We start from the raw sequence: 16,457 nt of genomic DNA on the forward strand, positions 1-16,457 counted from the left end.
TTCTGCACCTTCTTGTCTAAGAGCAACCTTTCTTTTGCACCAGAGAAATAGTCAAGAGTCAATTTTTGCTGCTATGTCAGTCGGAACACCCTTTCTAGCTTGTCCTTTTCTTTCATAGCTTCTTTGCTAGATCTTATCAATATTACTCTGACAACTGTCATTTTTAACTATTTGTTAATTTGTTGTAGATTTCTACACTGAAAGAACATTCAGCAATAACTGGGCCCCCTGTATATGTCCAATCATAGCTTACTGTAGATCTCTGGATGCACCATTAACCTAACAAATGCTTTATCTAGATCTGACCTGGATGACCAAGTATAGTGGTGATAATAATAATAATAATTGTTTCAAATTGTAGCAATTTTGAGAAGATGGAGGTCCATTACATCAACCCCTGTACTTGACTGGTATTTTATTTTATCGACTCTGAAAGAATGAAAGGCAAAGTTGATCTTGGCAGGATTTAAGCTCTGCCACTAAGTATTTTGTCTGACTTGCTAATGATTCTGCCAATTTGCCACCTGAGTGATAATAATAATAATAATAAACTAAATTTTCCAATGATTATAAATCTTCTAAGTGAAATAGTAACACCATCCCATCCTAATTTAAAATAGGAAGCTGTCAACCAAAGGATTCTTTGCATGGGTTGGCTGGTTTGATAGGAGCTGGCAAACCAGAAGACTTCGCTGTCTGTTTTGGCATGGCTTTTATGGCTAGCTGCCCTTCCTAATACCAAGCACCTTACAGAATACTAACCAGTGATTCCGTAATCCTTAGTGACTGCGCCAGCAATCTGTCTCAGTGATCGATGCTTTTAAGAATAATTTAAATTAATTTCTTTGTAAAAGGCTTATTAATTAATACATGGAATGAAACTACAAAGCATGAAAGCATAGAATTAAAGAAAGCAAAATATTAAAATAGAATGAAATTTGAAAACTAAAAAGTAAAAAACTCAAAAACAAATGAACAAAAAGACAATAGTTTTTGTTTTATTCTTTGAAATTCTTATATTATTGTTTTTTTTTTTCAATATTTTTATTTTCCTCTTCCCTTTAGTTTCAAACATCAAGAGATTCACTCCACAGGATTCTGTGGGGGCGCTTAGGTATGTGATTATATTTTATTCATAGGCAGCTACACACCACATGTACACATACATGCAAACAAATTCACAGACCTTTAATGCCAATTTACAAGGAGCTTGTTTAGTGAATTACTAATTCGAGAGACAGAAGAAAGTTGCATAGTTTCAATTTGTGGATAGGAGAGAGCAGTGTTGTTTTCACAGAGCCTTCCTCTCACATGCATACATACAGACAATCACATATACATGGTGACAAACATTTTTGAAAATATACAAAAGGACTTGACAGACAGAGATGGAGTCCAATGGAGCGTGTAGAAAATACAGGGAAAAAGAAAAGAAAAAGAAGTTTGGCAAAAAACACAAGAAAGAGATTTAGTTGATGGAGAAGAGCTGGAGACAATCAAGAAGACGAGGAGAATAAAATGGATAGAGAGAAAGAAACAAGGGGAGGGAGAAGAAAAATGGAAAAAAAATAGAAGCTTAAAAGATATTGAGAATGAAAGGAAATAGAAGGAGCAGGGAAATTATAAATATCAAACTGACCAGCTATCTAAAAATTATTTTTAAAGATATTTGTAATGTATGTAGGTAGAGGGTTTGTTAATGATTTAATTATGCAGCATACTTAAAATGTCAATTAAAACCACCATTTTAATAGGGAGGGGCAATTAATAATTCTTCAATGAGAAACATCTTTGAGATAAATCGATGGGTGTTGGTCTATTCACAGAAGTGCTCTTGGTTCGAGCTCTGTCAATGGATAAATCTTACAACAGAGGCAGGAGGAGTCCGTTTGACTCTGTCAATGGATAAATCTTATGACAGAGGCAGGAGGAGTCCGTTTGACTCTGTCAATGGATAAATCTTACAACAGAGGCAGGAGGAGTCCGTTTGACTCTGTCAATGGACAAATCTTACAACAGAGGCAGGAGGAGTCAGTTTGAGCTCTGTCAATGGATAAATCTTACAACAGAGGCAGGAGGAGTCCGTTTGACTGTCAATGGACAAATCTTACAACAGAGGTAGGAGGAGTCCGTTTGACTCTGTCAATGGATAAATCTTATGACAGAGGCAGGAGGAGTCCGTTTGACTCTGTCAATGGACAAATCTTACAACAGAGGCAGGAGGAGTCAGTTTGAGCTCTGTCAATGGACAAATCTTACAACAGAGGCAGGAGGAGTCCGTTTGACTCTGTCAATGGATAAATCTTATGACAGAGGCAGGAGGAGTCTGTTTGACTCTGTCAATGGACAAATCTTACAACAGAGGCAGGAGGAGTCAGTTTGAGCTCTGTCAATGGACAAATCTTACAGCAGAGGCAGGAGGAGTCTGTTTATGGATGGCTTGCAATGCTTGAGTTCAAATCTTCTAGAGACGACCTATCTCTACCCCTTCAAGCAGACTTGTTTTGTGTGAAGATGAAAAACTTTAGTGTTGTACTGAAAACACAAGGTACAGTTTATCCACCCATCCAGTCATCTCTTGGACGACACATCAGAAACAAATACCACTCTGCACATGTGTCTCTCAAAGATGCCAAATGACAAAAGATGTCAATTTGAACATGTGCTCCTTTAGATGTCATCTACAATTGTGTGTTTGTGTGTATGTATGTCTGTGTGTGGAGAGAGAGAGAGAGAGAGAGAGAGTGAGAAAGAGAACTGGAGGGAATGAAAGAGAAAGGGAATCAGAAGTGACATTTTTTTTTGTTTTTCACTCAAGTAAACCACTCACAAAACACAAAAATGTTTCCTTCCATAACTGCATTCATATATTCAAGTATTGAAGGTATTCCAAGAGCAAAAGAGAGAAACTGAGAAGAAAGGAGAGGGAGACATATATGAGAGAAAGAGAGATCGCTTGCATAGATATATATACAATATTGCTACATTTCTGTAGTTGGTAAATGTATTTGTGTGTATATGTGTGTATATATATATATATATATATATATATGCCTACACATATAGATGCACACGCACAATTTCACACATAAAATTGTTCTTTATAATAGTCAACAATGCATTTCAGTTCACAAGCAGACGGATGGACGTACAGGCAGCAACTCAACTCGAGACTATGTTGAGACAAGCGGCGTCTGCTGCTGCTGCTGCTGTGCTGCTGTCTGTGATGACGGCTGTGATGACGGCTGTGATTGCAGCTGCAAGGGTGAAGACGACCGTGATGAGTTACAGTGGTTCTCCTGCTCGGCTTTGATTCGATGCCAGGTGTCTCCGAGTGCTTTTGCAAAATGGTCGTCCACCGATTCAATCAATACATCAGTCTTAGACTTCAAATTCGTCCACGTGCTATTCCCTAGTGATCTTGCAAAGTGGTCATCGACAGATGCTGTGAAAGTAAGAGGAAAGAAAAAAACGTTTAGGAAACAGAGTTAGCAGCAGAGTTTTTGTTTAATAAAATAAAGTAATGTATGTTTTATTACTCCCTGACTTTATGTACAGGAGGCAAGTGAAATCGAAATCGAGTTAAATTGGACACTAAACTCAGCTTGTGAAGACTTATTGGGGCAAGTGAAAGCGAATTTGTGACGGCACCTGTGCCCAGCATCGCCTTTCTGGCACTTGTGCCCGCGGCATGTCTAAGGACTTTCGAGCAAGATCGTTACCAGTGCTCCTCGACTGGCTCTTATGCGGGTGACACATAAAATACACCATTTTGAGCGTGGCTGTTGCCAGTACCGCCTAACTGGCCTTCGTAGGATTTTCGAGCGAGATCGTTGCCAGTGCCCCTGGACTGGCTCTTGTGCAGGTGGCACATAAAATACACCATCTTGAGCGTGGCCGTTGCCAGTACCGCCTGACTGGCCCTCGTGCCGGTGGCATGTAAAAGCACCCACTACACTCTCTGAGTGGTTGGCACTAGGAAGGGCATCCAGCCGTAGAAACTCTGCCAAATCAGATTGGAGCCTGCTGTAGCCATCTGGTTTCACCAGTCCTCAGTCAAATCGTCCAACCCATGCTAGCATGGAGAGCGGACGTTAAACGACGACGACGAAGACGATGATGATGATGATGATGATGTGTTATTTACATGCAATCTAAACATCTTATGTGGTTAAGCCAAAAAGGAAGAACCTGTATCAGAAGGGGGCAATCTTTTTGAAGCAGGTCACATGAGATATGGCTCTTCATTAAGTGGGCCAGCCAAACTACTAAAAAGAAAAAAAAAAATCTAAAGGTAATTTTTTGTTAGGTATGCCATTCAGAAGATCCCGTGGGCTGTAGGTTATCCATGATTGATCTATGCTGTTGTTTAATTGCTAGAAATAGCAGCAAAATCTACAAACTATGCCTTCCCTTCGTGCAAAACAGAAGGGTACACTGAATAATGTAGAAGTAGATACTTCTAAAATGACAGGATGGTCATGGCCAATGAAGAGCTAAACAAAACAATAACCTCATATTAGACATTGTAGAGCAGGAACAATCAGTCACTGAAAAATAAATTTACAAGTAGGCGTAGGAGTGGCTGTGTGGTAAGTAGCTTGCTTACCAACCACATGGTTCTGGGTTCAGTCCCACTGCGTGGCATCTTGGGCAAGTGTGTTCTACTATGGCCTTAGGCCAACCAAAGCCTTGTGAATGGATTTGGTAGACGGAAACTGAAAGAAGCCCGTTGTATATATATGTATGTGTGTGTTTGTGTGTCTGTGTTTGTCCCCCCAACATCGCTTGACAACCGATGCTGGTGTGTTTACGTCCTCGTAACTTAGCGGTTCGGCAAAAGAGCGCAATAGAATAAGTACTAGGCTTCCAAAGAATAAGTCCTGGGGTCGATTTGCTCGACTAAAGGCGGTGCTCCAGCATGGCCACAGTCAAATGACTGAAACAATTAAAAGAGTAAAAGAGAGTAAGTGCTACATAAGCTGGCAGTACTCTGTTGAAATAAGGTGACCAGGAGGAATTTTGGATTTCTATGAAGAATTGCAACAACTTTTTACCTAAATGAAATAATAGCATAAAAATAAAGTCAATGAATTTTGAATAAATTTTTAAATACCAGAAGTGTTACAACTTTTAAACTTGAAATGATAAAAATAAAAAGGAAAGCCAGTTTCATTTTAAATTCAATGTGAAAGTCTGTTGACTCTCACAAATATCGAATCAGCAAAATTTAGAGAACTAGAAGTAATTCAACATTGTTACTTTATTTCAATTAACAATTTTGAAATTTTTCTCCATGCACTCTTGCTAAAAGATAGAATTTCAGCACATTCTAATGAATTTTCATAAGGAAATGAAAGATTAAATTAAAAAAAAAAGGTAATTAATAATAAGAAAACAATTAAAAATAATGCCAAAATAACTATTCTGGGAAACTAAGATAAAAGGTTCAAATTTGTGTGGTCAATTAACACTAGCTGTACAAGATCTACATGCATATCTTATGTTTGAATCACTTAAGTTACATCTAATTTTGGAAATGGTGAGAAACCTTCAAAATGGATACGTAATACACTTCATGTCTTACTTCTCATTTGCATTTATAGCCCTAAGTCAGCTCTGATTGAGCAGACTTAATAATCAAAGTTCCATTTGTTTTTACTCTCTTTTACTCTTTTACTTGCTTCAGTAATTTGACTGCGGCCATGCTGGAGCACTGCCTTCAGTCAAGCAAATCAATCCCAGGACTTATTCTTTGTAAGCCTAGTATTTATTCTATTGTCCCCGCTAAGTTATGGGGACATAAACACACCAGCATCAGTTGTCAAGCGATGTTGGGGGGGGGGGGACAACACAGACACACAAACATATACACACACACATATATATATATACATATATACGACGGGCTTCTTTCAGTTTCCGTCTACCAAATCCACTCACAAGGCTTTGGTCGGCCCGAGGCTATAGTAGAAGACACTTGCCCAAGGTGCCACGCAGTGGGACTGAACCCAGAACTATGTGGTTGGTAAGCAAGCTACTTACCACACAGCCACTCCTATGCCTATATAGTAATTTTTTATACAATTCCTAATAATATTTAATTATAAAAAAAATATGATGGGACTTTTTGAAAATCAAATGGCTAGGGGGAGGGGGGAGCCAATAGAATAAAATAGGAATCAAAGGAGTCCATAGGCAAAGAGTGGTTGAGGTCCAGTGAGCTAGACCATACTCATTTCCTTTCAGTTAACAGTCGGACCATCTGCCTTTAATGCCTGAATAACACAATAATGCAGTAAGAATATTGAAAGAAAAGCAAAGTATTCTTTTGATACCTCAGCCAAAACGTGGAAAAAAAAGAAAAAGAGTGAAATTCTAATTGAAACTTACGGCTGTTTTCTTGTGTTGTCAATAGGACAAGCCGCTCACTACAGGTTCCAACAGGTTCGTTATCACTGCTGTTCACTGAAACAAAGTCATGCAACAATATTATAAAGATATCAGAAAGCACCAATGGCAGTGGAGAGTTTGTGAATGTATGAGGAACTAAGAGCAAAACTACTTATTGTACAGTGTTGAAAGCTGGCTGCCAACACTTTTTTCTGCAAAATAGGGGTAGCTTATCCTGTTCAGGCTATGTTATTAGCATTATCCTGCGTTTGAGAATTTAAAATCACTTCTTTAACTTTCTCAGACATCTCAACGCTTCTAAAAGCAAACTTTGTTTGTTTACGTTCATCGTAATTTGAATTTAACGTATGATAGCGTCTCATAAAGCGAGATTTCTATACATCTTAAATTTGCAGAAGAATTTGTGGTGAGGGCAGTTTAGCTTAATCGGCCTAGAGCACTGCGACGCGTAATCACGGAGGTGTGAGTTTGGGTCTCATAGCTGACCGCCAACACATTTTTCTGCAAAATAGGGGTAGCTTATCCTGTTCAGGCTATATTATTAGCATTATCCTGCGTTTGAGAATTTAAAAATCACTTCTTTAACTTAGTAATACATAAGCATATTGGTTGTGATGCCAACTTGCCTAACTGCAGACAATATGGTCAGGAGTTCAAATCTTACTATCAGAGCCACTGGGGGAGGCACATAAACACAAAAATCTTGTTGTTAGAGTTTGCGTAATAAATATACATCAGGTTCCACTCCTAACTTCATGGTTGAGTTGTTAGAAGGGTATCCAACCATTAAAAAAATGCTCCAACAAAAAACATTATGCTAAAACTATCACAGCAAGCATGGCTGTGTAGTTAAGAAGCTCACTTTGCAACCACGTGCTTTCAGGTCCAGTTCCACTGCGTCATTTTAGCCAAGTATTTTCTACAATAGCCCCAGACCGCCCAATAACTTGTGAGTGAATTTGGTAGGCAGAAACTCTGTGTGTGTGTGTGTGTGTGTGTGTGTGTACGTACATATACACATGTGCCAGTGGAATGTTAAAAGCACATCCGAGCGTGACCATTGCCAGGGCCATGGATTGGCTTCCATACTGGTGGCACGTGAAAAGCACCATTCGAGTGTGATTGTTGCCAGAGTTGCCCTACTGGCACATGTGCTGGTGGCACATGAAAAACAACATTTGAGTGTGGTCATTGCCAGTGCCGCCAGACTGGCTCCAGTGCAAGGTAGCACATAAAAAACACCTTTTGAGCGTGGTTGTTGCCAGAACCACCTGACTGGCCCTTGTGCCGGTGGCACGTAAAAGCACCCACTACACTCTCGGAGTGGTTGGCGTTAGGAAGGACATCCAGCTGTAGAAACTCTGCCAAATCAGATTGGAGCCTGGTGTAGCCATTCGGTTTCACTAGTCCTCAGTTAAATCGTCCAACCCATGCTAGCATGGAGAGCGGATGTTAAACGATGATGATGATGATGTTTAATGCAGTGAGTATTAAAAATCCAGTTAGAAATAATTATGTAATAAGAAAAATACAAACATTAGCTAATATTATTTTAATCACTTCAACATGTACAAAAGACAATTCTGGATATAGTTACATTATAACCTCTTCAGTGAAGGAATGACTTTATTATACTTAAGTAACGATGAGAGAATTACGAAGTAAATAAACTATTGAGGTTAATTACTCGGAGATGGTATACAGGGAAGTCTGAGTGGTTAAGAAGCTCACTTTGCAAATGTGAGGTTCTGGGTTCCATCTCACTGCATGGCATCTTGGGATGGGGGGGGGGCACATGTCTTACCCATAGCCTCAGGTCTTTGTAAGTAGAATCAAGTACACAGAAACTGTAAGGAAGCTTGTTAGATGGAGTGTACCTATAATTCAAAGGGCCAGCCTTGTTATACTGTGTTGCTGAAAATTACATTAATGGGACATATGTCTGTGGAATACTCAACCACTTGGCATGCAAATTCAATGAGTAAGTTTATAAAGTTGATCAAACAACTGGATGTTTATATGTTGAAATAATCAAGAATGTCCATCAGTCCCCAGTTAAATCGTCCAACCCATGCTAACATGGAAAGCGGACATGATGATGATGATTGTACTGGGCAACAGAAGACACAAAACCAGTTATTGTCATAACCAAAAATACACTACTTGAATACATAAATGTGTAAGTGCTCGAAAATTTTTAGAGATTGCTTTTTTTTCAGACTTATGACAATTGATATATATATATATATATATATATTTACATAGATTTTTAAACCATTTCATTTGCTGTTATGTATGTTTTTCCAGGCTTACATGTGTAAGAGGAACGTTATAGAGGCACTGTTTGAAAGCCCCATACCTTTCCTATCATCAATTCTTACTTGTTTCTCGAGTAAGGGATCTCATTCTAAGCAACTTTGAAGGTGCCAAGTGAGTGGATAATTGATTGACCAGAGAACATCACCCACATGTTGGTGACTTTTCTAGAAACACGTGAGATGTTAAAACACACACACTGAAACAGAAGCACATGTGCACGTATACACACACACACACACATACATGAAATGATCCTTTTAGTTTCTGTCTATTAAATCCACTCACAAGGTTTTGGTCAGGCTGGAACGGGTAGAAGACACTTGCCCATGGTTCCATGCAGTGGGATTGAACTCAAAACCATGTAGTTGGGAAGCAAACTTTTTAACCACACAGCCATGCTTACACTCTTATATATATACATGCACGTATATATCTATAGATGTATACATACATAAAGTACATTACAAATATTACTGAAGTTCAGAGAGGAGCAAGGGCTTACCTGATGCCACAGAATCTGTAATCTTGGTTCTAGTCATGGGAACAGGAGATTGGCGGTTTAATTTCTTATAGTCCTTTCCTAAGGACCGACGAAAATGCTCCTCTGGATCACACATACCTGTAAAATGGTAACAAATACATTTCAGATTTTCTGTAATTGTAGGATCTCAAAAATGTTCTCAACAGTATATGAGACAGATGAGGCATTCACTAATAGAATGGTTAACCCGTTCTGTTGAAAAATTTGAAGAACTCAGACACCCAGCATATTCCAGATATTGAAAGCTTGGTAAGCTTCATACTTTTACGACTTCATTGGTTAACTGAATAGTAAAACCATATTTAGTTTTCATAAATAGATTATGTAACTTTGATAGAGCCATTTATTAACCCTTTACCTGTCCCTTTTCATGTTTCTCCCAAACATCCATGCTTGTTTTGAGTATTTTAGTTAACCCTTGTTTCATACATCATCATCATCATCGTTTAACGTCCGCTTTCCATGCTAGCATGGGTTGGACGATTTGACTGAGGACTGGCGAACCAGATGGCTACACCAGGCTCCAATCTGATTTGGCAGAGTTTCTACAGCTGGATGCCCTTCCTAACGCCAACCACTCAGAGAGTGTAGTGGGTGCTTTTATGTGCCACTGGCACTAAGGCCAGTCAGGTGGTACTGGCAACGGCCACGTTCAAAATGGTGTATCTTATGTGCCACCTACACAGGAGCCAGTCCGGCGGCACTGACAACGATCTTGCTCGAATGTCTTTACACGTGCCACCGGCACAAGTGCCAGGAAGGCGACGCTGGGCACAGGTGCCATCACGATTTCGTGCAAGTGGCTGAGCACTCCACAGACACGTGTACCTTTAACGTAGTTCTTGGGGTAATTCAGTGTGACACAGAGTGTGACAAGGTAGGCCCTTTGAAATACAAGTACAACAGAAACAGGAAGAAAGAGTGAGAGAAAGTTGTGGTGAAAGAGTACAGCAGGGTTCTCCACCATCCCCTGCCAGAGCCTCGTGGAACTTTAGGTGTTTTCGCTCAATAAACACTCACAACGCCCGGTCTGGGAATCGAAACCGCAATCCTATGACCGCGAGTCCGCTGCCCTAATCACTGGGCCATTGCGCCTCCACACTGGAGAGGTACTCCATTGCAAAAATGTCTTTCTTGAAGTAATATGCAAACATCTAATTTGACAACAAACAACCAACCAGTTCATTTATGCAAACATGTAAAAATGCAAAACAGTCGGGGGAAAATATTCAGTCTTATTTTCAACTATGCTCGTAGCAGCCAATGTACTGCTATGCATTTTACATTTTAGGTAATACTTCTTAAGCCTGGTTCATTCTAGAGCCACCTTCATTTCTCTTAAAATAATAAATAAAATAAGATAAAATAATAAAAAAAATTCAGGTGTGAAGTGTAAAGACAAAACAGGAAAACAACAAGGAAGTGGATGAGTAAGTCTTGAAGCATGATATATAATTAGTGTAGCAAGGGTTAAAACAACATCTGACAAATTTTAACGAAGGTCTTTTGGATGCTGTTGGTAAGGTAGGTGGCAGTAAAGAAAGAAAGAAGGAAGGAAAGAAATTCCTGTAGTTTACAGTTTCTCAATACAAATTCTCAGGATAACCATTTCAGAGCGGTACTAAATACCAGTGAACATACATGGCATTCTTGATATAATGAGCTAAAGTATTCAGTTACGTTTTATATGGAAATATGCTCGCTTCAGAGAAGGAGAAAAACGGCAAAAACAACAAGATACCCTAAATGAAGAATTTATGCCATAACGATTGATGCTGAAAATACAGAATTTTTTTTTTTTTTGTCAGCTTACAGAAGTTAAGGCATTGGTAAGACAAGCAAGCACAGTTCTTAGATGAGTGACAATTTGAGCAATCCATCTGAAAACTAGTTAACCATAATAATTATATTACTCCAGACTGCCTCAGTTTGTCATTGACACCACCACCACTACCACTACCTAAACTCCAGCTCCAAATATCACCAAACACACTGCTTCAAATACACCCCTACATTCAGCTATGAACATGACTGACACTACATCTTTAAATACCAAACCTAATACTGAATAGTATTCCAGTTAACTTACAATTAGTCTCACCACTTCTACATGGTGTAGTTTTCTTTCACATTCATAACCACAACATTCTTCTCACATTTTACTAGTTTATGGAAGTACTAACTCATAAAATTTTGGATAATAATTTCTTCTGAGAGAGAAAAAAAAACAACACAGATATAACTATTTCAACACACATAAGTACAGGCGTGACTGTGTAGTTAGGAAATTTGCTTCCCAGCCATGACGCCTTGGGTTCAATCCAACTGTACTGCATCTTAGGTAAGTATCTTCTACAATAGCCTTGGGCCTTGTAAGTGGATTTGCTACATGGAAACTGAAAGAATCCTGTTGTGCGAGTGTGTATGTATTACGAAATGGAGAATGGGTAAGGTGTGTGTGAATATAATGAATGAAGAACAAATATGCTTGAGTTGTGGAAAGGTGGGGGAGAGTAGGAGATGACTGACAGCACAGAAAAGAGGGTGTGAAGAGCAGCAGAATGGTAAGTGATACAGTAAACAGGGAAAGAATGAGAGAGAGAGAGAGAGAGAGAGAGAGAGAGAGAGAGAGAAAAGAGAGAGAGAGAGAGAGAGAGAGAGAGAGAGAGAGAGAGAGAGAAAGAAAGGCAGGTATAGTGTATGGGAGGGTGAGAAATGTACGATAATGGAGAAGGAGAGATAATTTAGTGGCTCAGAGAGGGGTCGTGATTTATGTAAAATGTGGGTGGAGAGAAGGGTATTCAGGATGAAGGATGGATATCAAGTGAAATGTTCTGGGTGGCAAGCAAATATTTAAATGTTCTTGGTGCAGGGAACCATCTGGCAGCATCTAAAGTTATAAAATAAATATTGCTGACCACTGGAAATAGTAAAAGTTTGGTAACCTAGTGCTAGAACAAAGATGATGCTGAGTCAAAGAAGGAGCCACTAAGTGGTTGATTGATTTATAGATGTAGCAGTCAAATCCTTCTCAAGAAGAAATTGTATCACAGCTAGGTTTCAAAGAGTCTAGTGATAGTTGGCAATGGCAGTAATCAATCTTTGATAGGAGCCGAAACTCTTGGTCTCTTGAGTCACTATGTAACTTTTGCTGGTAGTTATAGGATGCTGCACAAGCATTCAGCTCTGAATCTTATTGCAGAAACAACAGTAAACTAACGAAGGTGATTACACAACTCCTGTTCATTTAATACAGTTCTATATTTAAGAGACGAGGAATTATTTACATTATTTACATTTGACGGATATTTGTCCTCATCTTGTTTGTTAACACGTTTCAGCTGATATACCCTCCAGCCTTCATCAGGTGTCTTGGGGGAAATTTCGAACCTGGGTTCTCATTCCTAAGGTATTTTTTGATGTTGTTATTATTATTCAGGTCACTGCCTGGAATTGAACTCGGAATCTTGGGGTTAGTAGCCTGCGCTCTTAACCACTATGCCCACGGGCATATGGCATAGTGGTTAAGAGTGCGGGCTACTAACCCCAAGATTTCAAGTTTGATTCCAGGCAGCGACCTGAAAAATAATAATAACAATAACAATAATAATAATAATAATAATAATAATAACAATAATGATGATGATTATAACAACAACATCGAAAAATACCTTAGGAATGAGAACCCAGATTCGAAATTTCCCCAAGACACCTGATGAAGGCTGGAGGGTATATCAGCCGATACGTTGTGTTAACAACAAAACAAGATGAGGACAAATATCTGTCAAATGTAAATAATGTCCTGTTCATTTGTCATATATTAATTAATATTATGCTCTGTACCTGCCTAACACTTTACACTGAAGCAGAGATATATCAAGTTTTAACAACTGGTTATTAGTTTTGCTATGCTTAAATGAAATCATAAAATATGTATATATGCAAATTACCGCAAATAAAAATACTTTTCATGTAGAATGTACATATGGGTACATACTTAAACACACATGATATATATCTACACATTTACAAATTATCACAGTAATAGAAGTTAATATATAAGTACAAAAGTTGTATGTGCAGGCAGAAACAACTATATATGCCTTTGTGTGTGTACATACACACCTGGGTGTGTAAGTGTATTTACCTGGGCACTTGTGGAATGTTGCCAATTTCAGCATGATTTATAGACTGAAGAGCTCTTATATAGACAAATGTCTATACTCTTGAATTTATAACTGTTTCTCTGCCGCAGCTCTTTAATTATGTTGTATAGTGTATCATGATGAATAGCCATTTGTAACACAGAAAAAGTCTGTAAGCTTTTTGGCAAGCAGAGAAATGGATGAAGAACTGGCAGACACGAGTAGAAAGAAACGAGTGATGACACTAGATATCTAGATTAAAATTATATTTCTTTGAAATGCAAGTTGTAGCTGGTTGAGTCAGTGAAGTAAAATTGGTTGAAATTTTGCTGCTTGCCATATTTAGCAGTGAAGTGTCTATGACAACTATCAATAATTCAGTTCACCACTACCATCACCATCAATATTCTAATGTCCCCTTTTCCATGTTCAAATGGGTTTTGATGGAATTTTCTGAGGCTGATTTTCTACAGTAGGCTGCCCTTGCTGTTGCCAACCTTCACCTGTTTCCAAGTGAGGTAATATTTCTCTACAGTCAGACATGTTTCCAAGGAAGACTGGAAATGATGGACACCAGTTGTATGATGGTAACACTCACTTACAACTATCACAATGCTAAGACAAAGAGACACTAACACTCATACATACACACACACACACAAACAAACACACATCTATCTATTATAGGCGCAGGAGTGGCTGTGTGGTAAGTAGCTTGCTTACCAACCACATGGTTCTGGGTTCAATCCAACTGCGTGGCACCTTGGGCAAATGTCTTCTACGATAGCCTCGGGCTGACCAAAGCCTTGTGAGTGGATTTGGTAGACAGAGACTGAAAGAGGCCAGTCGTATATATATATATATATGTGTGTGTGTGTGTGTGTGTATGTGTTTGTGTGTCTGTGTTTGTCCCCACAACATCGCTTGACAACCAATACTGGTGTGTTTACGTCCCCGTAATTTAGCGGTTCGGCAAAAGAGCGCAATAGAATAAGTACTAGGCTTACAAAGAATAAGTCCTAGGGTCGATTTGATTCGACTAAAGGCGGTGCTCCAGCATGGCCGCAGTCAAATGACTGAAACAAGTAAAAGAGTATTTATTCACACACATACACACACACAATGGGCTTCTTTCAGTTTCCATCTACCAGATCCACTCACAAGTCTTTGGTTGACCTGAGGCCATAGCGGAAGATACTTGTCCAAGGTGCCACACAGTGGGACCAAACTAGGAACTATGTTGCTGGGAAGCAAACCTCTCAACTATACAGACACGTCTGTACCCTTAAAGAATTTGCTGTTGGCACTCCGTCGCTTACGACGTCGAGGGTTCCAGTTGATCAGATCAACGGAACAGCCTGCTCGTGAAATTAACATGCAAGTGGCTGAGCACTCCACAGACACATATAACCTTAACGTAGTTCTCGGGGATATTCAGCGTGACACAGTGTGACAAGGCTGACCCTTTGAGTTACAGGCACAACAGAAACAGGAAGTAAGAGTGAGAGAAAGTTGTGGTGGAAGAGTACAGCAGGGTTCGCCACCATCCCCAGCCGGAGCCTTGTGGAGCTTTAGGTGTTTTCGCTCAATAAACACTCACAATGCCCGGTCTGGGAATCAAAACCGCGACCCTATGACAGCGAGTTCGCTGCCCTAACCACTGGGCCATTGCGCCTCCACTTTTAAAGAATAAATGTAACAAAATAGAATAAAAAGGGAATTTTAATATTTTGATGTTAGATGTTGTATGCTTAAATGTACAATACATTGCATGTAACAATAGTAAGTTGTGAAATTTTGACTCACCTGATGTAAGTTCTCGACGGCTTGGACTATGTGGCTGTACAAAGGTAGTCATGTTCGTATATCTATTGGCGAAGGCACAAGTTATCACAGATGGACGCAACTGCTGCTGTTGGGTAGACAGTGCTGAGGAATTGGCAGGTGAAGGGATTGGAGAGGAGGAATTGTTGTTGTTGCTGTGGTGGTGGTGATGATAATGATGGCTGTTGGTGTTACTGTTGTTGTTGTTGTTGTTGTTATTATTAATACTATTGCTACTACTACTACTACCACCACCATTGTTGTTGTTGTTGTTGTTGTTGTTGTTGGAGACAGAGAGATTTAATGGAAGGTTTTCAGTATCCATATCGAGAGATTGAGAAAGACACTGTGAGACCATAGATGTTGACTGCTGCTGCTGATGGTGGTGTGATTGATGTGACTGATGGTATGGTTCAGCAATCATAACGACTTCACCATCACGGTTGAATTCAAAACTAGAAAATTGCCTGAAAAAAAAAGAAAAAATGTAAACAAAATAACCACAGAATTTGCTGGATATGATGTAAGATCTGGATGCTGTTATTATTAGAGGATGTGTATGTGTACAATAAGTTTGGACGAGTCCTCTAGGTTCTAGATTCATAGAGTATGTATATATGTGTATATATGTGTGTGTATGCGTATATATAAATAAATAAAACAAGGAAAGAATGGAGTTGGTGGCATCACATTTCTTCCAGGGTTTACAGCTGTTTCGACAACATGTAGATAGATAAATCATTTAACAAGTTGATAAACATGAATGAATGCAATGATTATATAACATTGATTATGAGTTCAAATTCTGCTGAGGTTGACCTTGCCTTGCATCTTTCTGGGTTCAGTGTAATCGAATAACACCCTATATATATATATATATATATATATATATATATATATATATATATATAAAGTAGTTGCATGCTGTCAACTTAATATGACAGTCCCATGAAGGGAATAATACTACTGCTATTTAGTCCTAGGAAGCAGCACCGCTTCCTGTCAGCCGTGACACATTTCGTGTGTCCTTATGTTTACACAACCTGGGACCTTGAAGACTGTTGAAATGCAAGAAAGTATACTAGTTCTTTAAAATTTAATATTTCATTTATTCAATAAGACAATCAATACTTCATTTCATTTTACTGTATATATTATATATTCTAAATCCTACATTAATATTATAAGAATATAAATAAAACATAAAAAAACAG

General features: G+C 38.9%; 1 protein-coding gene across 3 annotated transcripts in view; it reads right to left on the reverse strand.

Annotated features, from left to right (window-relative positions):
* Positions 1-972: 972 nt before the first annotated feature.
* The window catches only part of LOC106877486 (uncharacterized), a 224,232-nt gene continuing 208,747 nt past the window's right edge, over positions 973-16,457 (reverse strand). For all 3 annotated transcript variants that reach the window (XM_052966014.2, XM_089349885.1, XM_052966013.2), the window contains exons 3-6: positions 15,226-15,710; positions 9,236-9,352; positions 6,394-6,468; positions 973-3,445 (exon numbers count right to left, since the gene is read on the reverse strand). In XM_052966014.2, the coding sequence (XP_052821974.1) occupies positions 3,174-3,445; positions 6,394-6,468; positions 9,236-9,352; positions 15,226-15,710 (949 nt within the window). In that variant the 3' untranslated portion in view covers positions 973-3,173. The remainder of the gene's footprint in view (positions 3,446-6,393; positions 6,469-9,235; positions 9,353-15,225; positions 15,711-16,457) is intronic.

The sequence above is a fragment of the Octopus bimaculoides genome, chromosome 3 (assembly GCF_046866305.1).
Source record: "Octopus bimaculoides isolate indiv1 chromosome 3, ASM4686630v1, whole genome shotgun sequence".
NCBI lineage: Eukaryota > Metazoa > Mollusca > Cephalopoda > Octopoda > Octopodidae > Octopus > Octopus bimaculoides.